Source organism: Hypomesus transpacificus, chromosome 25 (genome assembly GCF_021917145.1).
Source record: "Hypomesus transpacificus isolate Combined female chromosome 25, fHypTra1, whole genome shotgun sequence".
Lineage (NCBI taxonomy): Eukaryota > Metazoa > Chordata > Actinopteri > Osmeriformes > Osmeridae > Hypomesus > Hypomesus transpacificus.
In genome coordinates this window covers 4,488,395-4,510,070 of record NC_061084.1, presented here as the reverse complement: position 1 = coordinate 4,510,070, position 21,676 = coordinate 4,488,395, and the positions used below count along the sequence as shown (strand labels likewise).

Here is a 21,676-nt window from a genome sequence, read left to right as displayed (position 1 = left end):
TTCAAAATAATAAATGAGACAATGGCTAGTTGTTTGCCTGGTACTTTTCTGATATTTAACAATAGGCTACCCTATGAAAAGAATTGGCTTCCCTAATTATCAAGAAACGTCTCTGCCAAATACATTTGTAACTAATGAACGAGAGTAATGAAGTCTGCACTTCTGCCTTGCAACAAGCCTTCAAAGGCAGCAGTCAGTCTAGTGTGTTTGTGAGGCACAGTGTGCTGGTAATTATTGTAACCTATGGGACTTTCTCAATGTTGTGGACTGGATATGATTGTGCCAAGACAACAAAATTATAACTCATTGTTTATTAATAAACTAACATTTTATCCACAGCCACTAACAACACATATGTTATGTGCTTAATATAAGATTAGATGACTAATGAGCCCATATTGATCCGTGTTTCCAATACAGACTAATTCGAAACAACAAATATACACCCATCAGCAATACATGAAACTAAGTTCTCAATTGTGAATCCATCATGAAGTTGTTACTGAAACATGCTGTGTCCAACAATGGAAACTTTCCTATTAAACCTGGAGATATCAACCACAGTCTTTACTCGACACACGCACAATATGCCATTGCCTGCCAAACATATCACATAGCCAATGCCAAAGTCAATTAAGAGTCCCAGGAATGGCAATGGACAGATGTTAATCCTTCAATAAGAGCATTAGTCAAATACAAAAGCACCCAACAACCTTGATGTGAATGTGACCAGTAAATAGCTTATAATAATAATACATTTTATTTGTATTGCACTTTATATTTAAAGCAATTTCAGAGTGCTACAAAATCTTTTAAAACACATTTAGTCAAAAGCTTTTTTTTTAAGATATGCTTTTAGGTTTCCTGTTGTCTGGGGGGCCCTAAGATGGTCAGGGAGGGCCGAGGCGTTCCACAGCCTGTGCGCAGCAGACAAAAAGGCCCTATCACCCATGCTGCAGAGCTTGGTTCTGGGGGCTAAGGGTGTGTAGAGTTGCAGACCGGAGGGTGCTTAGATGTTACAGTATAACACACAGTAGCAAGTATTGTTGTTATACTTAGTCACAAGTGATAAAAAAAGGAAGAGTTTCAGATAAAGGTAGAATGTTGTATGGTTTGTCTGCTGACTTTGACACTGGCAACTGTTTTGTGTAAATAGACATGGCAAGCAAAAAATTATGCAAAGAGCACTTTTTTAAGTCAATGTGAACTAGAGGGGACCTTGTGGAAAAGTGAGTATACAATGATTTACGCAAAGGTTCTGCATAGCATGGTTGAACATTAGCTTCCTTGTTCATTGAAGGAAGTGACACATACAGTATTTCTATTTCACAGGCTGTGACTAAGGGAATCGGAACACTCCGCAATTAACTGGCACATTGCATTTTCCTGAAGGATACAAGATGATTGAGTCAATGGGTAAGTCATCAGTCAGTTACATTTAGATTTAAAATATACAAAAACCTTTACCTTTTGCAGATATTTTTTGTTGTTGACATTTTCATTCAGGTTTGAAAACTATGCCTAAGATTCATAGATCTAAAATATATGGCAAAAGTGATACATTTCCCCTAAAATTATACAAACATTACTATGAATACTGAATCTAGCTGATGGCCAATTTGAAGGTGTACCAGTTCAATGCCCTACCCCCCTTCCTATAGCAATAACAAAAGGGCAAGAAGCTATCACAAACAGGCTTCTTCCGGAGACAGCCTATCAGTCAAACAAACACACTGATGAGATTCCTCATTCTTCGTGCCCAATCAACACACAGCTCCAGAGTCACCCTGAAAGACACCAGTTCTCTTTAGGGACCCTCCTGTTGGCTTGTTTACAGCATCTATTCAAAAAGAGTGGGCCTCTTGGAGAATCCCCCCAAAAAAGAGGTTCGGACCTTGTGCACGCCCTATTAGGTGTTAGTCACAGTCTGCGAGCTTCAGAAATGGCCTCGTCCTTATCCAGATGAAGCAAGCCCATCCTCACTAACAAGCCACTCTGAAGAGGCAAGCCGGCTTGTGTTGCTTGACTGTGGAGCTTAGGTAAGGTCTAGCAAGCAAACACAGTTGGGCAGGGAGGAGGGGGCATCCTATTTCGGTTTCCTTGATGGAGCTAAAAGGCTAAAGTGGAACCATTGTTATTCTGAAAGAGAACATCACCTTGATTTGATATTTTTGCTCATTGGCTGAAAAGCCCAAAGCGCCATGATTCTGATATTCCAAGCTCTGTTAAGCAGCGGTCGACGTTAGCTAAACCTCAGGTCAATTGACGCACGGTTTACCTCAGCTTTCTCTCTCTCTCTCTCTCTCTCTCTCTCTCTCTCTCTCTCTCTCTCTCTCTCTCTCTCTCTCTCTCTTTATTTCTCCCTCTACCTATCCATAAATCTGTTACAATACTACTTTTACAATTAGCAAGCATATAATACCAAGAACATATCTATCAAAAACACTATAACCTGGCCCACAAAATATATTCAAAAATCAATTCATTCCAAAATCAAAAACAGTAAAACAAACAAAATAAACAAAGTCAGCCTATCTGGAAACATAAATGAGCATCTCAACAACCTTGTTCATTGAATGTATTGTGATAAGAATCCTATTTCTCACCATCCCTACCAAAAATCGTGCTATCATTTCTACTATAATTTCTCTCTTAGTCTCTTTCTCTCTTTCTTTCTCTCGCTGTCTAGTCCTTTCTTTCTCTCTGTCTCTCTCTCACAATCTCTGTCTCTCTCTCTCTCTCTCTCTCTCTCTCTCTCTCTCTCTCTCTCTCTCTCTCTCTCTCCTCTCTCTCTCTCTCTCTCTCTCTCTCTCTCTCTCTCTCTCTATGTCTCAACCTCTCTTGCACCCTCTCGCCCTCTCTCTCTCCCCCCACTGGCCGGCCCACGCTGTCACTGAAATATGCAACGATTTGCAGATACCCAGCGTGCCTTGCAGGCGGTGGAGCGTCTCCAGGCGAAGCTGAGGGAGCGTGGGGAGGTGCCCACCGAGGAGAAACTCAGCCTGCTCAAGTCTGTTCTCCAGAGCCCGCTGTTCCACCAGATCCTGGCCCTGCAGAAGTCTGTCCAGCACCTCAAGGACCAGGTGGGACAGCTCCTCTCTGCTCGTGTCGGTTACACCTTCTCTCCTTGCTTCTTTGGCGGGATACTGTTTCTGTAATACAAGTGTCAATCATACCAACCTAACCTGGCCTGGTTTTTGTTTTTTGGTTCTAAGCGGTGATGGTATTTTTGTCGGTTTTTGTTATGTGAATATAGAAATGATTATTTTCAAAGCTGAATCTCAGATTATTTATTTATTTGATAAAATTGGCTTGATATAAATGTACATGTACATATATTTAACACTGACCGTGCCCCTTCAGAAATTGTAATAATCTCATAGGATAGTTCTGCTCCTTGACCTTCACAGAAATTGCATTTTACTGTAGTCTCTAGTAGAATCTTATTGAATTATTCTCTACTTGGGCTGCCGTCCAGACAAACCTAGATTATCCCTCTCCTCTCCTAGACCATGAATGGTTATGATCATATTGCAGTCAGGGTTTATCTCAGCAGACTTAATAAGGTTATATAAGCAGACACGTGCAGCCAGAACCAGATATTCTGCTCGGTTTATGCTGGCCACGGCAAAATGTTGCATTCTTCAGCTCGAGCAGAGCCGTTTGGGTCAGAGTGGATGTGTGTGAAGGGGCTGGGGAGTGCTTGAGACACAGAAAGAAGGTATGTTAGCGATGCAGTGGGAGGCAAGGATGATGGAACCTTTTTTTGGGGGGGTGGGTCGGGTGGAATTTCAGATGATAAAATACCAGCTGGAATCTTCTTGCGCGTCTGTGCTTATCCTTATTTCAGTAGCGTCACATTCCTATGTGACATGGTGACGTCTGGAGTTTGGGATTGAGAAGGATGTGTGCGTGTGTGTTTGTGCGTGTGTGTGCGTGAGTTGGTGTGATAGTTTGTTTTTGTCAGTTATATTGTTTGTGTATGTAGTTATGTGTGTGTGTGTGGATGGGGAATATATTTCCCTTTGTTCAAAGAAGATATTTCAAAAGTCAAAACTATTTTTATATAACCAAGTATTAGCTCACAAAGACCTGCATTTATTAGATCACAGCATTTAAAATGAGTGCGACAAAGTTTAGAACAGAGTCATTTCAATGTCAGGAACCCTTGCTGGCCACCAAAGGTGGAACAAATCTATTGAAAAGATGCAGTTTGTGCTGTTTTTGTTTGGGGAGACCAGAGGCAGACTGTAGTCAGTCTTCTGTCTGTAGCCCTGTGCCAGGGCCTAGCAGGGCTCACGTCGCTATGGCGACGAGGCCCTTTCTGTGGAGAGGGGGAGGCCGCCGCTATGTGAAGTGGGGCAGAAACAATTTCAAATGTTCAAGAACCAAACTGGAACTCTAATCCTCTTAGCCATTGAGGCTAACAAAGCTTATGAACAGGACAGCTTCTTGAGCGCTATGCTAACCTAGTCTAGACCCACTGGGTTTTGTTGACAAAAGCTAAACATAACCACTTATGGCTGACTGGAAGGTGTTTGTTACAATTTGGAACACAAATCCCTGAACTTGTGTGCCTTACTGATTATATCTCAATGCAAGTTCAAAAGGACAATCTGAAAGTGGCCAGATTTTAAATGAAGTGTTTATTAAATGTTTGTCATGCATTGCCTATTTTCCTGGATCGCATTCAAACTAATCATAAACATAACACCCACAGGAAATATGATCCCTAACCACAATTTTATACAGTGCCTAATTCATGTAATTCATTAGTCACACAAACCGAGTCAGTGCTGCAATTATACTGGTATCATATCAATGCATCCAGATGGCGGGCAATGCATTCTGCCATGATGGAAATATTGCATTGGAAGCACAATCATTGTTGGAACATCAGCTAGAAGCCATTATCTCTCCAGGATTAGACTGCTATAGATCCAACTAATCGCTGTTGGATAACAAGCTATCCTGCTTCAGCGCTTTTAGTCTGCGACTTATGCAAGATTTCAGGAATTAGATGAATTAGCCCCTTTGTTCGTGTTTACAGAGTTGATGGGTATTTGAAAAGTGATGTTTGGAGCAAATATGATGTCTGTCCTATATTTTCCTCAATGTCAACTGTCTTCAGAATTGAATGAAATAACCTTTGTCATTTTCGATCCAAATTAGAAATGTAGTCCTTCATGATTTGATGGAGTTCATTTATTGATTATATTCTCTTTGTGACAACAGGGAGGTCTCCCATCCTCTCTTGGAAATGATCTGAGCGAGCCCTACACTATCAAACCCAATGGCGGCCATCTTGCTTACCCAGAAGTCTCCACTGTCCTGCAGATCAATGGAAAACCTTCCCCTGAAGAGTTTGAGCACATCATTCGCTCCATGGCTCAGGTATCAACCAATCCCAGATCTGGAAATGTCTGCGAGCCATACAGATAGTCTGAGAACCACCACAGTCTGAGCATCACTTGCAGAGCCAACAGTAAAATAAGTTATTTGTTTTTTTGTTCATTGTTATATTCAGTTTCAAAGCACTGGCTTGCGAGATTTGCCTCTAACAGGAAGATATTTTTTGTATGTCCAGACTATAGATTCTGAATCTTCCCTATCAGCCCTGGATTTACCCTCAGCAAGTCTTGTTTGACACAAACTAGATATCTGAAGACACTCAGAGACAAGTTGTACTCTACACTCTGTGCACTCCACTCACTTGACTGACTTCAAATAGACTTCTGAAGCAGTTTGTCTTTGATGCTGCCTTGAGGGGCTGAAAACTGACTGTGTGTGTGTGTGTCCAATGTGTGTGTGTGCGGATGTACGCGTGTATGCGAGGACGACTATGTACATGTTTGTGCTTGCATATATGCTTATATGTGTGTGTGTCTGATAGGGCCGCTACGTGACCCACATGGAGCTGTTGAAGCCGGTGTCAGGGGGGCTGGGCTTCAGTGTGGTGGGCCTGAGGAGTGAGAACCGGGGAGAGCTGGGGATCTTTGTCCAGGAGATCCAGCCTGGCAGCGTGGCTCACTGGTAAGGGTCGCGTGGAGAAAAGGAGGGGGAAATGTCCTCCAGAAGGGGTTTGTAATACCTTGGATCTCCAGTTGGAGTAAACTGAACTGAACTAACTTGAATTGAATTTGGGATCCAAGGTATTTAACCTAGATACTAGCTGAGCAAAGTGTAGCCATGTCATAATGTAGCTATATCTATCTGGTGTCTATCTAAGAGTTTAGCAAGAACACATCTGTAAACTGTTTAATGTGTAGTAATGTCATGTATTGGTTGTAGATTACAGGGCGTATTTGAGATTACGGAATCCAAACCACAGCCTAACATTAGACAACGACATTCTTACTGACTCAGAGCTGGATTTAAACAAACCACAGAAACCTCTTCCTCATCCGTTTCCACCACTTCCTCCCCCTCCATTTCATCCACCTCCTATCCAACCCCCCTTCCCCCGCCCCCCTCCCCAGCGACGGCAAACTGAAGGAGGCAGACCAGATCCTGGCCATCAATGGCCAGCCCCTAGACCTGACGGTGACCCACCAGCAGGCTATAGGCATCCTGCAGCGGGCCTCGGCCAGCGTCCAGCTGACCGTGGCCAGGGGCCCCATCCCCCAGCTGGCCAGCCCCGTGGTGTCCAGGACCCCCTCAGCCGCCAGCACCCTGTCGGCTCACTCCAGTGCCGTGAGGAACCCCACACACACACATACATGCACACACACGCACACACACACGTATAGACACGCAGGTGGTTATTCAATTCCATTCCAGTTATTTTTGTGTGGAATTGTGTATTTGTGGTGTCTGAAGGTGAGCGCCCTGTGTGTGCTCACTGTAGTGTGGGGAGAGTACATACACTCTTGCATGCACACACACACACACTGTCACACAAACAAATAACACATTCATACAGACGCACACTGATTCGCTACCCCATCGTGATGGTGTCTCTCTCTCCCATGGGATGCAGTGTCACGCATGGCTGGTCTGACAGAGCACACCTACACTCTCTCTCTCTCTCTCTCTCTCTCTCTCTCTCTCTCTCTCTCTCTCTCTCTCTCTCTCTCTCTCTCTCTCTCTCTCTCTCTCTCTCTCTCTCGCTCTCTCTCTCTCGCTCTCTCACACACAGACACACACACAGGGCCAATCCAGCAGGTTGCCTACCTCACACGCAAAGAACACACGCCCAGATCCACACCACACCGCTCAAAACCCCCTTTCCACACAGCATCACATCCATTAGCTTATCACTGTGCTCTCAAATCACCTGTTGATGCACCATTAGTCCTGGTGGCCATCCTAAGCGGTGCCTGTCTGCCGCCTGTCCCTGTCTGGTGTCCCCCAGGCCCTCTGGCAACACGTGGAGACCATCCAACTGGTCAACGACGGCACAGGCCTGGGGTTCGGCATCGTGGGAGGAAAGACTACCGGGGTCATCGTCAAAACCATCCTGCCCGGAGGAATCGCTGACCAGGTGAACTGCCGAACTCGCCCCCGTTCAGGGTTTTAAGGAGAACACGGTTTGAGCTGTAACGGGGAAGATCAGGAGTTTATTACTATTTATTTTCTCTTCATTCTCTTTTCTCTTTCAATTGTTGTTTTGTTCTGGTTGAGTCTGCACAGTAGGTGTGAAATTACAGCCTAACAAGCAGTAACAAGATGGTTGTGCGTGAGTGACAGGAATCTACCTCCTCCCTGGTTGGTCGGTTTTCAGAATAGAAAGGATGCCACTTAGAGATGCCGGCACCCAATAATTAGGTGGGCCTAGTCAGCGCTCAAGTCAACCACATATTCATCAGAGCCATACCTCCTGCCTCTGTGTGTGAGTGTGTGTGTGTGTGTGTGTGTGTGTATGAATACAGAGTTTTGTTTACCTCAGGCCAACAGAATACTCCACTCACCTCAGCATATGCTCAAAGAGATGTGGTGCTGTACAGAGACCTGCGGGAGCCTAAATAATGCATACCTTTAGGAAGCGTACGTCTGTAGTATGTGTATGTTAGCGCTTGGAAGGATTTTGCTCAGGTAAAGACATTGATAATGCAGTATCCAAGTAATGCAGTCCCAGTGCGGGTGGAGTGGCTTACTGGAATAAAAAAGAATAATAATAGTCAAATACATATGATCTTTATGGTTTCTAGCCATATAGCGGGCTTAAACACTATATTTTCACAGGCATTTCTTTTTTCAAAAAGCCAGATAAATAACTGACCATTTGACATTGGTTTTAAAACCCCTATTAGATCCCATTCAGCCCTGAGGCAAGTTTGTCGCTTGTGACCAAGTGAACAACCAAGCCCAATTAGTGGGAAGGCCTTGATTCAAATCTCCTTGGCATCACGGTAGTCCACCACTGCGTCACACAACAGCCTCGACGTTGACGGCTATCTGCGAGGCTGACGGCGAGGTCAGCCCCCCCCTACCCCCCCCCCCCCCCCCCCCCCCCCAACCCCCCTCCCCGGTCGTGTCGGCCTGCTGTAACGTTCCCCCACCCCCCCCCGACCTCCAGGACGGCCGCCTGCGCAGCGGGGACCACATCCTGAAGATCGGGGACACGGAGCTGCTGGGGATGGGCAGCGAGCAGGTGGCCCAGGTCCTGCGGCTGTGTGGCAACCGGGTGAAGCTGGTCATCACCAGGGGGCCCTCCGACGACTCGGCGGCGCCCGTGGCGCTGCCCACGCTCGCCGAGCAACAGGTAAGACGACGGTTCGGGCGCTGACGATCCCGAGGACAGCTTACGAGGGGGCCGTGCGGGAGATGTTTGAGAGGAGTTTTCAGGGGGGGGGGGGGCAGATAAGAGGGCGTTCTGTGTTTTCGAGGACGCGTTTGGACTGACGTAGATGTCGGACGTCTTTTTCTGTGGTTTTTGCCTCGCTCCTGAAGCCAGGAGGTTTCTCTCAGACTTTGGTCTTTGGTTCCGGTTTCAGAGTCTGAAGACTCTGTGACTCGGCCCCCCATGAGAGCTGTTGTTTTCTGCTGACTACATCCATTAAGTGCTTATAACTGTGCTTTCCCTCTCGTTATCAACCCCCCAGCCTTATGTACATATGAATCACCCCCATGACTCGAACTCTTAGTGTTCCTTTCTCTGCTGACACCTCTCCCATGTGATGTCTTTGTATTTAATGCACGCATTATTCATCTGAACTTTTGGTTGACGGGGAGGAAACGTAGGTGTGGAATGTGGCGAAGTGTTGGGAGCAGTGTGTGGAAGGAGGGGAATGAGGCCCCAAAGACTCGCACTCCCTTTTGTCTCGTCAGCGTCGGCCATCTTGGTGACTGACTGTGACTCACTTGTGTCCCCGCAGGGCTATGAGGAAGAGGAGGACGATGCTTTTGATGTGGAGCTGACCAAGAACGCCCAGGGCTTGGGGATTACCATCGCCGGCTATGTGGGGGATAAGAACTCTGGTGAGAAAACATGTTGATATTTATACCAGACAGTTTATGTTTTTAAGTAAACTCAATGAGGTGATAATGCACAAGAAGTATTTTTATGTTGACTCAACATGAATCATTTATTTAAGTGTTATCATTTGGTATCTTCTTTCCTGTAGAATTCCTGTAATTTCATTAAAAAATGACATTTGATCAATAATGACAGATTCCTATTTACAAACCATAGTTTGGAATTAAAAGTATGAAACTTTGCGGATATCCAGTTGTTTTCAAATTCTGTTAGAACTTTCTGGACAACTTCAAAGGTTAGTCTGAAACCATTTGGATGTCAGTGCATTAACAAAGCTTTGAAAGAGCTGTCTCGACCGAGGGTAACTCATTTAAGACATCCACTCCCTCGTCCTATCACAGTGTCTTTGGACTGATGTGACAGATTCCTGTCTTCCATTATGACATGGTGGCCTGCTGCTGCTCATGTTCAGACTCATTATGTGCCTTGAAACCATCGAAAAGCAACACAGACTTTAGCAAAACAAATTATGCGGTTCAATTTATTCCACGGAAATATTAACCAATGATGTACAATAAACGAGACAGCTCATTTGCACATGTATTCAAGTGAATAATTAAGTAATAATTATTAACACATCATAGAACATAGATTGGAGAAATGTAAGATTGCATTCATCAGCCCCTTTAATCCATGCAAAAACTATGGGATTACTCAAAGCATACTTTTAGAATGACAGTAAATGTATTCGATGATATGTGTACTTGTGATTAATAGACACATTGCCATTTTATCCAATAGCAGTTTCATGTTTGTATTCTTTTCTTATTATTATTCCTATTTCCAGATGTGGCGCTGAAATCTGTGTTTCACACCTGTTGCCATTGTGTGTTCTTACATTGCAGAGCCGTCTGGTATCTTTGTGAAGAGCATAACTAAAGACAGTGCCGTAGAGCAGGATGGAAGGATTCATGTTGGAGACCAGATCATAGCTGTAAGTGATTCCAATACCCTGACATTATTTGAATCTATCAAATCATTTGAGAGGCTGAATTGTTTGAGCATAATCCATTTAGATAATATGTTGGGGAACAATGAAATTGCATATTTGAATAATTTAGCCATTATTGGGAATAAAAATGCTTTTACTTAAGTTGATTTACATTAGTCAGAATTACCTTACAGAATAGGTGAATGTAATCTCTTAGTTATGTGTGCTTTTGTGTTTTAATTATAGTTTTTTTTATATTTAATTTCTTTTTTTTTATAAATGGTTTTAGGGTAAATTAGATTAATAAAGTAACAAAAGATAATATACAATGCCTAACAGCTGCATAAATCAAAATAATTACAATAAAAGGTGAGTATTTTGAGCATTCTATTCAGTCAGAGAAATGGAAGTTATCCAATCCCATCCGAGTGCCCAGGATTGGATGACTTCCATGTGGATGATCTCCCCATGCAGGTGGACGGGATGAACATCCAGGGCTTCACCAACCAGCAGGCCGTGGAGGTGCTGCGTCACACGGGCCAGACCGTGCTCCTGAAGCTGGTGAGGCGGGGCTTCCGGCCGGAAGAGATACCCCCCGCCGTGGCCCCCAGTGCCCTGGTCCTACCCCCCACCATGGCCCCCAGTGCCCTGGTCCTCCCCCCCGCCATGGCCCCCAGCACCCTGGTCCTGCCCGCCCCCGCCCACGAGGCCAGGGACCTCACTCTGGAGAGGGTGAACGCGGAGATCACTCAAGGTGATGAGGGAGATGAGAAACACATCTCACAGAGTTTGGTATATTTCTAAAGTACTATTTTGAGAACATTACGTGATAAAAACTTTGATTGTGTTTAATTATGTCCCAACTGTATTGTAATCCATGAATTGATAACTGGCAGTACTGTGTACCGTACCACTACACACACATAGGTGCCCCAACAGTACCATAGGTCTGGACCTGGGACTGGACTGAGCCAAGACCAGACCTGGGACTAGACAACTACTGGGGAAGGGGTCTAGTTCAGAGACTTGGGCTGAAACTGGGACTGGGTTGAGACAGGGACTGGGCTGGGTCAGAGACAGTGGCGGCTCCCTTCTACTTAGCCCCTTCCCACAACCACCAGCTGGATTTATATTTAGAGGCCAACCCTCCACCCTCAGGCATAATAATGAGTCCATAATAATAGAGTCCTGCCCTATGAGAAGTAAACACGAGCACAGTAAACACACAACACACAGACCCAGAGACCCAGAGAACATGTTCAGAGCTCAGAGATGGATCTCGACATGTATGCGTGTGTGTGAGAGAGAGAAAGAAAGAGTGTGTCTTCTCAGTGTGTGTTCTGAAGCTAGTGTCTATTGTCTGTTTCCGCGAGTGCAGAGGAGAAGCAGTTCCAGGCGAGCAGTGGAGGATCTCATGCCGTCCTGCCCAAGGATCAGCTGATGGAAGACAGAGACGGTAGGAGACTTACCCCAGGTGACCTGGGATCTGTTACTAAGTGCACCGCTGGAGATAGGGGATGAGAATCCAGTCAATGTGGCGCATGGCTGGCTCGACCTGTTGAACTGTGTTCCTCGCTACAAAAAAACACGTGTAAAAGTGTATGAAATAATACAGTCAAATGTTTTTCGGGGGGTTCTTACCTATGTACTTGTTTACCTAGGTACTACGTACAATGTTTGGTTGTTGTCATAACTTTGTTTGCGTTTACGGAACGTTTTGAAGGAGTCAAGCTCACAGCGGAGGAAGAGGATGAACTAATGAACAAATGGCAGAAAGTTCTGGGCCCCAGCAATGAAGTAGTTGTAAGTAAACACAAACGTGAAACGACAGAACGGGCATACATCTGTGCGGTTGTAAAACATCCTAGTAGAAACCACATTCCCATAATTGAATCTGCACTAGTCTATATTGAATCCCTAAAAGAGAGGTCGTAGGCATTGTTCCGGAAGCTTTCCTCTGTCGAACGTCCAAAAGCTGGACCGAGTTCTCGTCTCCTTGCCCACTGGTCTTCCCTGCTCCAGGTGGCTCAGGTGGAGAAGTTCAGTGAGAGCAGCGGGCTGGGCGTGAGCCTGGAGGCCAGCGCTGGACACCACTACATCCGCTCCGTGCTGCCCGAGGGCCCCGTAGGCCGCTGTGGGAAGCTCTTCAGCGGGGACGAACTGCTCGAGGTGAGAGGCTCACTTGGCGGAATTCACCTCACTGTACGCCAGCACAGAACAAATGTCAATGATGTATATGGGCGCATAGAAACTGAGAATGAAGTTTCTCCAAGGACTCACAGGTCACTTTTTTTTTGGGGGGGGGGGGGGGGGGGGGGGGGGGGGGGGGGGTCACCATGATTGCGTTCATCAAAAACATGAGTATAATTATCCTCTCCATAATCGCCTATCTTTTCCTTGTGCTGTGAGAGCCGTATTTGAGCACAGACTGTGCTTCTGCAGAGCTGTAACTACTGTACATCGCCACCTCTCTCCGCCCAGGTCAACGGGATCTCTCTGATTGGCGAGACCCACAAGGAAGTGATCAGCATTCTGAAGGAGCTTCCTGTTCGTGTGTACATGGCCTGCTGCAGGCCCGCCCCTCTCTTGCAGATTGACACGGACTCTGCCCAATCGGGACTGGAGGCCCTGCCCACGGAACCTAGCATAAAGGTATTTAATTTGCTGTCCTAGGAATGTTACGCGTTCTGACTTTTAAATTGCTCTCTAATATATGCATAGATATTCTCACATAAATTGCGATGAAAATGCACTCTATCAAGATTGGATTTTGCCAGCTTTACCTGACAAAGTGCAGTGTAAACAGCTTTCCCCCCAGTTCTTGATATATACTGCTGAATACGATTGAAGGACTATTTCCTCGTCCCCCCTCTCCCCCTCCTCCCCCTCCTCCCCCTCCTCCACCTCTTACTCCTCCTCCTCTTCCGCCTTCAACCCCAACTCTTGTCCCTCCTCTCTCTTTTCATCCTCATCCTCTTCTTCCCCCTCCTCCTCCTAACCCCCCCCCCCACCTCCCCACGCACCCTCATTATCTCAGCACAGTCGTTTCGGTGCTCCAATGGCCGTCCAGATTGTCAATGACGAGGGATAAAGACTTAGTGATAAGCAGGGCACCTAACATCTTTATTAACGTCCATGCATCTGAAGCTACCCCTCAGGTGCAGGTCACACAGTACTTGGTAGGCAGTCCACAGACTTAGCCTTCAAAAGTCACCCAAGCCCTGTTTTAGGCTGGGGGGGGGGGGGGGGGGAGATTGAAAAACACGACATCTCGAGCAACCTCGAGATTCCCTTTCATCTCCTGCCAATGAAAACGGACCTGGTGTTCGCAGCAGCCTATGGGCTCTTGAGTAAGGGAACAGAGGTATGCGTGCGCAGCGCTGAGGACGCTGGTGTTTGGGCTCCGCAGATGCAAGGAGACCCCGTCATCTTTCTGGTTCCCGGAGATTCCGAGGGGTTGGAGGCGGCAGCGGTGGCGGAGGCAGGGGACAGACATGTGACGAAGGAGGAGCCGCTGGGATCTCCTTTGGCCATGTGGGAGACGGAGATTCAGGACATTGAGCTGGAGAAGGGCGAGGACGGACTGGGATTCAGCATCCTGGACTACCAGGTGGGGATTCTGACAGGGGTTGAGGGGTGAGGGAGTGGAGCTTGGTGGGGGTGTCGAATGTGCGCTTGCATGATTGGATTTTGCTCAATGTTACTTTTTTCGTTCTGGGGGAAGGAAGTTGTCATCTGAGCTTATGGAGCTACTGGAAGGCTGTGTTCATGAACATCCATGACAACTTGATGAATGTTGATGTATCATTCAGAACATCCTTCATAACATATTTACCTCAGTTTCAGATTTTGAAAGTAAAAGTCACTGAATATAAACAACAAAATGCAAGTAAAAGGGGTAGTAAAATGATTGGTTGATTATGTTGTACATAATGTCGAACACCATACTACGAAACGGGATTTATTTTTGGGACACAACTGGTGTTCTGCCACACCACTGCCAAGTTTGTGTGTGTGTGTGTTTGTGTTTATATTTCGGATTGCTTGTCTGTGTGTGTGCTCATGTATGGTATGTTTGTTGGAAAAACACACAGAACGATGATCAGTGTGCTTTTCAATTTTGTAAAACACTTCATGCTGAACTAATGGGCCATGAATATACAGTAGGGATGAGTTACAGAGGCTAAGTGTTACAGAGGGTAGCCCTCTGGGAAATGTAGTTTGTAGGATGAGATATACACACTTTCCATCTACAAGAGATTGCTTTACATGCATAATTTACAATGCAGGACATTTTGTAAACATAGGTATGGCAACTGAAGTGAATTACAATCTGAGAGTGTCTCCGAATTAAGTTCTCATGTGCGTCGACCTGACTGACACTGTCTTAGGACCCGACGGATCCGGCTAAGACGGTGATCGTGATTCGCTCGTTGGTGCCAGTGGGGGTGGCGGAGATTGACGGCAGGCTGTTGCCGGGAGACCGGCTCATGTTCGTCAACAGCACCAACCTGGAGAACGCAAGTCTGGAAGACGCCGTCCAGGCACTGAAAGGGGCCGACATCGGCAAGGTCCGAATCGGAGTGGCCAAGCCGTTGCCAGTAAGGAAAAATATCTATAAAAATATATATTGTCTCGTGATGAGACTTTTGTGTGTGTGTGTGTGTTGGTGTATTCATGAACGCATATCTATGAGTGCCTTTTCTCACGTGTGTGTGCCTGCTGTCCGATGATGAGGGCTCATCTTACTGATGGCTTGCATTTTTCATGCTGAGAAGACAGTGGAGTTACCTACGTGCTCTCACACACACAGCTCCCAGCAGCCTGCAAGCAGCCAAACCATCAGGCCCTTTGCTTTGATATAGCTTTCTTATTGAATTCTGAAAGCACTTGGACTCCTTATACTTAAAGGCACTGAGGCACCTGTCAAAATATTGGTTAGTTCAACAACATATTTATGACCCCAGGCACCTCGGTCGTGCGTGTGTGTCTGTGTGTTTGTGAGTGTTATCTGTGAAAATTGCTAGCATTCTTTCAGGTTTAGTGGTACATTTCTCATGTATTGGACTTGGCCATTGGATTATGCTTTGGGAAGGCCTGTGAGATGTCGAGGTTGCTGCAGGTCAGGTGGATTACATGGTTTCCGGAATCCTCTGAGGAGCTATCATGCAGGCTTCAGAATGTGTTTGGGGGGTATTTCGTCTGTATTGCTTCTCAAAATTGAGTCCAACAGGCGTAATCCTTCAATACTTTCCAAATCTCCCTCTCTCTCTATTCCTCTCTCTCTCTCTTTCCCCCCCCCCCCCTCTCTCTCTCTCTCTCTCTCTCTCTATCCCTCTCTCTCTCTCTCTTTCCCCTCTCTCTCTCTCTCTCTCTCTCTCTCTCTCTCTCTCTCTTTCTCCCCTCTCTCTCTCTCTCTCTCTCTCTCTCTCTGTCCGCTTTCACTCACCCACTGTCTTTTCTCTCTATCTCTCAGCTGGCAGTAAGACATAATCAACATCAAAAGATTCTTCGAAAGGAAGTATATGGCAACATTGCCAGATATTTTCTTTCCACAGTCCATTTAAATTCAAGCAACCGAGAAAAAACTATTTCCTGGCAATTGAATTAAGGTTTGTTAAGCGGACGATTTCATGATTAGTGGTCATAGGACTGTAAAAATGGCTAAACGTAATATCCCTTTTGCTACTAACAAACTGACCTGATTCACTACCATTAAAATCCAATCACATTTTGCATAATTTCGACCAGGAGACAATCTGAATCCCTTTATTCATCCAGGGAATTTCTGCACATTTTCTACTCATGGCCCTGTCTCCACAGTCCTACGATGAAGAGGACAGTCCATCGTCATCCTTGGCCATGCGTGTTCTTATCTTTGCCACTTTGATAGTGAAAGAGAGGGAGGAGTCAGCTGACAGCTTCCTCTTTCGAGCAGAGCCGGCATTGGTTAGTCCATACTCAAAGAAAAGTGGCAGAAACCAATCACAAATTAGGGACGATAAAGAACAAAACTGAACAATGTATGGAAATTGTGTTGATTGGGCGAATCGGTTACCTGGGAACATCATAACCAATCAGAGCAAAGAAGTATTATCAGAAATGTTCCAACCCTGATTTTTTGGTGGAGGTCAGACCGACATTGACAATTCTCACTCATCGGCACTTAAACAGCCATCCTTGATTGGAGAGCTTACCGCCATTAACAGCCCTGGACCTAACCATAGAATTAATCATAATTTCCCCATGTGACGCAGATTGACTCCAGCGATGTGGACTTGTCCGAAGAGAGAGTGTTTGAGCATCGCTTCTCGGGAGAGGAAGACGACACATACCAGGCGTCCATGATAGCCCTCCATGGAAGCACCTGCAGCTCTGACCCAGACTACCAGATCACCCTGCACTCCTCCACACCCAAGGTAGGACACCACGACAGCCCTAGCCCCGTCCCCCAGCAGAGAAACACCCAAATCATCCCCCTTGAAGAACCACCTCACCTTGATGTCTAGCTCCAGTCTTTGGAAAGTCACCAGAACAGCTGTTCCTTTCCATCCTGGAGAGACCTCATCTAAAAAAATGTGCTGAATCATTGACCCCCATTACAACTGCTTACTGGCGCTACAGCGTAGCTTTTAGCTGAACAGCTGGACTATGACCATGTGTTTGTGGTTAAATGATGTACAGCTGATGTTGATCACCAGTTGGTCTGCTCATGTTTTGTGTGAGTTTTGATGGATGGTGTCATGGTGGTGATGTCAGGTTTTGCTCTACCTCAGTGCCTCCCTGTAGCCTTGTGTCGCATCCCTGAGCCAATCCCCCAATGCTCCTAGGTGAACTTTTAGTGTTCTTTAGATGAGATCCCTCTCCTAGCTTCAGGTAATTCAGCACACCTCACAGTTCTAGTTTCACCCTACAGGAATGAAACGGCCCATTGGCTGCTTTACTTCACCTCTCAGCAGTTCTGCCCGTCTCACATCCTCAGTCTTGGGTTCCCACTGCCATGCTTGCCATTTTTTTCGTTTATGGTTCCCATCTCACCAGCGCGGGGAATCACTCTGGAAAATAATTTCCAGCGGAGTCTAGGCCCGCTGAATTAGATCTCAGGCGATAAATAGAGCAGCGTTTTTTTTCTTTTCTTCTTCTCCTCCTCGCACTGAGCTCTCAAAAACAGTATCATCTGTAATTATTGCTATTACGTTTTTGACTGGTGATGGCTTTTCCATGGCTCATTGCAAGAAGTGCATTACGGCGACGGAGGCAGATGAAATCCAGCCCCCCACCACCCCCACGCCACCCCCAGCCCTACTGCTACCATCCACAGTCGGGTGTTTGATAGACCAATGGAGCCTAACCTCCATTCGGCTGCTGTGTTTTGTTTCTACTTAGCGAACGACTCGTCTGGGTTTGTCGGACGAGCGTCCTTCCTTCGCGACCGTGTCCGAGGTCGGCGACGACACCGAGCCCTTTTCCCTCGAGGAGAAACCCATCACCTTTCCTTCGCCGCCCAGCTGCACGGGAAGTCACGCCGGCGCCGCGCCGCTCGCCCAATCAGATCTCTGCCCGGGGATTCTTTCAGGCCGAATGGCATCCGACGATTTGTCAATCTCGTACAGTCCAGATTCCAGGCCCAGTTCTAATCTTATACCGGAGCCAACGGCGTCTCTCCATTTTCTGATGGAGACCACCATTTCTATCGGGGAGATCGGAGAGATATGCGTTTTAATGAAGGTAAAGAGCCTTCATCAAAATGAACGTTTACTGTCTCTCTGCGTTGGAGAAGTGTGTTTAAAAATAGCAGGTCTAATTCAATCAAGGTTTAGTGGTGAAGATGGCCAAACAAGCCCGACATCCAAATGCATACAGGAACAATCATCCAGATTGAATTGCACACAAGTGAAGGCAAACAAATCGGTTAATCAATCTGAGCCATTCAACACATTGATAAGTGCTTAATCAAAATCCCCCACTAAAGTAATGGCAACACTCTTACAAATTAATTTGAAATCGTTTTTAGTTCTTGTCCCTCCCTTCTCCTCTGAGCCCAACTTGCTTTTAGAAACCCTCCAACTTCCTGTCATACTTTAGAACTTTTCTTATGAATGGTATTATTTTGGTATTTTTAATCATTTATAATTGAATAACCCTTAAAGGGAGAAGGGCCTTGTGCTGAAGAGTCTACGGAGGATGCTGACAAGGAAGAGCCAACCTCTGGGAGCAATTTTGAAAGGACTATCACTGTTGTCAAGGGCAACTCCAGTCTTGGTTTGTATCATTTTGATTTGCAATCTTTTTTTTACCAATTCCAACTCATCCGTCATGGGAAAAATGCTCACAGAAAGAATTGGCCTTGATTCATGCTTTTATCCTAATGAACCATGAGGAAAGTAATGTCATTTAAAAACTGATTAGGTGTTTTATTTGAAGAATTATTTCTCAACTCCTTCAAACTGTATTGGTGATCTTACTTATCATGACCGCTGCTATTTTAAATGTACCATGTCAAGTAATTTACAATTTAATTGAACTTTTAGTATCCCAATTCGTATCCCACTAATGATTATCCCAATTTTAGGCAAAGTTTGATTCTCTCAATAAGGGTCTTGATATTTGGTCTTCTTCAGGGATGACGGTAAGTGCCTTGAAGGACGGTATGGGGATGCTCATCCGAAGCATCATCCACGGGGGCTCCATTAGCCGCGATGGGCGCCTGGGGGTGGGAGACCTCATCCTGGCCATCAACGGGGAGCCCACCGCTCACATGACCAATGCCCAGGCTCGCGCCATGCTGCGGAGACACTCCCTCATCGGGCCAGACCTGGGGTAAGGCTCCTGGAGAACGCCCTGTGATCTCGTCTACTGTCCGTGCCATGACACACTGCAAAAACACGTGCACTGCCACACATGCACACACGCCTCGCCACTTGCGATTCTTTATGTAATGAGTTCATTTTGAGGGGGGGTTGATCATTTATGAGCCTGGCCCCCCCAAAGAATGCTTGAGAGTCGAATATTTGTAAAATGATATTGCAGAGGACTGTATTCACTCAGTTTTTCTATAACATCCTTCCATTTTTAATTGTAGAGTTTTAATGATGTTTAATCAGCGTTTTGCCCTCAATAGCATGCTAGATGTAACCTAGCACCTACTGAACAAAGTTCATCTTCACAGAAGAAAGGAGGAGATAAATCAAAAGAAGGCAAAAGGGTTTATTTACGGTTCATGCTGTATTCATTAGCTACATCGAACTGGGTATAAACAAAATGAAGTAACTAACAGTGGACATCGATTCCTCTAACTTCCCTTGTTTCTTTCTCTTTGTAAATCTGAGATAGCCTATCAGGCTGGTTGTGGCATCATTTAATCCAATATCTTTCAATATGAGAACCGCTTGCTACGCTGTTTGTGTTTGTGTGTTAGCGATGGCCCATAAAAAAAACCTCTTCACGTTCTAGATCGACCTGTGCACCCGAGGACGATCTGTGCCCGTTTTATGTGTGAGTATGCTGGGCTAGCTCACACGCTGGAGGTGTGCAGCCAAAACCAGCCATGATTTCCCCTCTTTCTCTCCCTCATTCTCTCTCATTCTCAGTCTCATCCTCTCGCTTCCTGTCTCTCTCTCTATCATCCTCTCTCCCTCTTTCTCTCTCTCCCCGACTCTCAACCTCTCTCTCTTTCTTAATCCTCTGTCTCTCTCTCGTCCTCTCTCTCACCATATCTCTCTCTCCCTCTCCTTTTCTGTCTCTTATCCCGTCTTTGTGTCTCTTTCTCTCTCTCTCTCCGACTAACTCTCATTCAACAAGGTCATATCAGCGGTTTCCTGTTGTTGGAAGATTTATCCAGATAAATGCAGTTAGTTCAAATTCCAGCAATAAAGCTTGCTGCTTTTATTCAAAACATCTTCAAAAGAGGGCGACTTGATACTTCAAGGTTTATTGTGTTTATAAGGTTTTATTTTTAACATCAGCAAAACTCGCATTAGGTTTTATGTGCATAGGTGTGTCATATGTATTATAATTCAGTCCTCATGCACATTCAACAAATCTGGATAAACCTACCACTGGATGCTATCACTAACCTATGGTGACATGCCTCTAACATTGCTTTAACATTCTCCCCTGTGGCTTGAAGGCTTGCAGGTCCATATGTATGTTGATCACGGCTGATTTGTCTATCCTGCATGATCTCCATCATTTACCAACACTCTTTTTCTCTCCTGTCTGTTTTCAATCATTTGAATCTTTTCATTTTGAGTCCAGCTTTCTCTTTGGTTTGCATGTCAGTGTCAAAACGAGAATGAATTCATCACCTTGAAATCTGTCATCCTTACTCAAATGTGCAGTACTTGGTGTGCTCTGCAGAATCAACTTCCAATGAATAACTGCTCTAAACGAGACCTACAAAAGTGACCCTGGCTGTTGTAATATATTTCTTTACTAATACATTCTTAATTTTCTCCACACACGCTACTCGAATCCGTGTCCCTTCCAAGATTCAATGACACGTACTTTTGGGAGAAGGGCTATTCAACCCTCATTCGATTCACAAAAACTTTATTGGGCCAGACGTTTATAAACGAGGCAAACATCTGTTTTTGAAAACTTACCCAGAAAGGTCTCTCCATTATTCATTGACAGCTCACCTTGGGCTGTTGATAGACAGAATGCATTCCCCGAGAAATACACACGCAGTTCCTGCAATCTTATACGCACATTTAAATTGGACAGGGAGGAAGATAACGGGAGAGGTACTGAATGCAAACGAGACAGTCATGAATAAATAAAGCGCTCTTTTGTAAAAAGGCCCGTTGCTGTCATATGTGGTTGCGTGTGAATTCTGCTCCTCAAGCCTAATGCTCTGGTAAATAATAGTGTCATTCCTAATGATGAACACTGACATGGCCCTGCACTCAAGGTGAACTCTCATGTCACGTGTTTGTGGTGGGAGGATATTTTTGGGTGGGAATATATTTCCAGTGATGATGACACAGTTCATGGTGAAAGCAATTGTCAGGAAAGGTAAGCCAATCTGACTCATTAGTGCGTGTGTGTGTGTGTGTGTGTGTGCATCTCCCAGCATTACCTACGTTCCTGCTGAGTATCTGGAGGAGTACAAAGTGAGCCTGGAGCAGCCTAAAGAGGATGTGTTTTTGGACCCTCCCCGGGCCTCAAGGTTTGTCTACACAGAGAATAAACCTCTCAATTTACACACCTGCTGGGTTTAGGTCAAGCGGTGCACAAACCCCACTGACAATAAGGAAGAACAACAA

General features: G+C 45.5%; 1 protein-coding gene across 2 annotated transcripts in view; it reads left to right on the top strand.

Moving 5' to 3' along the window:
• Positions 1 to 21,676, top strand: part of LOC124486978 (multiple PDZ domain protein-like) — a 41,187-nt gene that overhangs the window by 1,006 nt on the left and 18,505 nt on the right. The window contains exons 2-23 of one of the 2 annotated variants that reach the window (XM_047048921.1): positions 1,333 to 1,416; positions 2,917 to 3,083; positions 5,236 to 5,394; positions 5,894 to 6,033; positions 6,480 to 6,693; positions 7,355 to 7,483; positions 8,519 to 8,704; positions 9,318 to 9,420; positions 10,324 to 10,412; positions 10,884 to 11,163; positions 11,788 to 11,865; positions 12,133 to 12,212; positions 12,432 to 12,578; positions 12,891 to 13,061; positions 13,819 to 14,019; positions 14,801 to 15,010; positions 16,667 to 16,828; positions 17,796 to 18,137; positions 18,560 to 18,671; positions 19,031 to 19,229; positions 19,863 to 19,904; positions 21,484 to 21,579. In XM_047048921.1, the coding sequence (XP_046904877.1) occupies positions 1,401 to 1,416; positions 2,917 to 3,083; positions 5,236 to 5,394; positions 5,894 to 6,033; positions 6,480 to 6,693; positions 7,355 to 7,483; positions 8,519 to 8,704; positions 9,318 to 9,420; positions 10,324 to 10,412; positions 10,884 to 11,163; positions 11,788 to 11,865; positions 12,133 to 12,212; positions 12,432 to 12,578; positions 12,891 to 13,061; positions 13,819 to 14,019; positions 14,801 to 15,010; positions 16,667 to 16,828; positions 17,796 to 18,137; positions 18,560 to 18,671; positions 19,031 to 19,229; positions 19,863 to 19,904; positions 21,484 to 21,579 (3,323 nt within the window). In that variant the 5' untranslated portion in view covers positions 1,333 to 1,400. Of the gene's footprint in view, positions 1 to 1,332; positions 1,417 to 2,916; positions 3,084 to 5,235; positions 5,395 to 5,893; positions 6,034 to 6,479; positions 6,694 to 7,354; positions 7,484 to 8,518; positions 8,705 to 9,317; positions 9,421 to 10,323; positions 10,413 to 10,883; positions 11,164 to 11,787; positions 11,884 to 12,132; positions 12,213 to 12,431; positions 12,579 to 12,890; positions 13,062 to 13,818; positions 14,020 to 14,800; positions 15,011 to 16,666; positions 16,829 to 17,795; positions 18,138 to 18,559; positions 18,672 to 19,030; positions 19,230 to 19,862; positions 19,905 to 21,483; positions 21,580 to 21,676 lie in introns of both variants that reach the window. The other variant, XM_047048922.1, reaches the window with a different exon arrangement.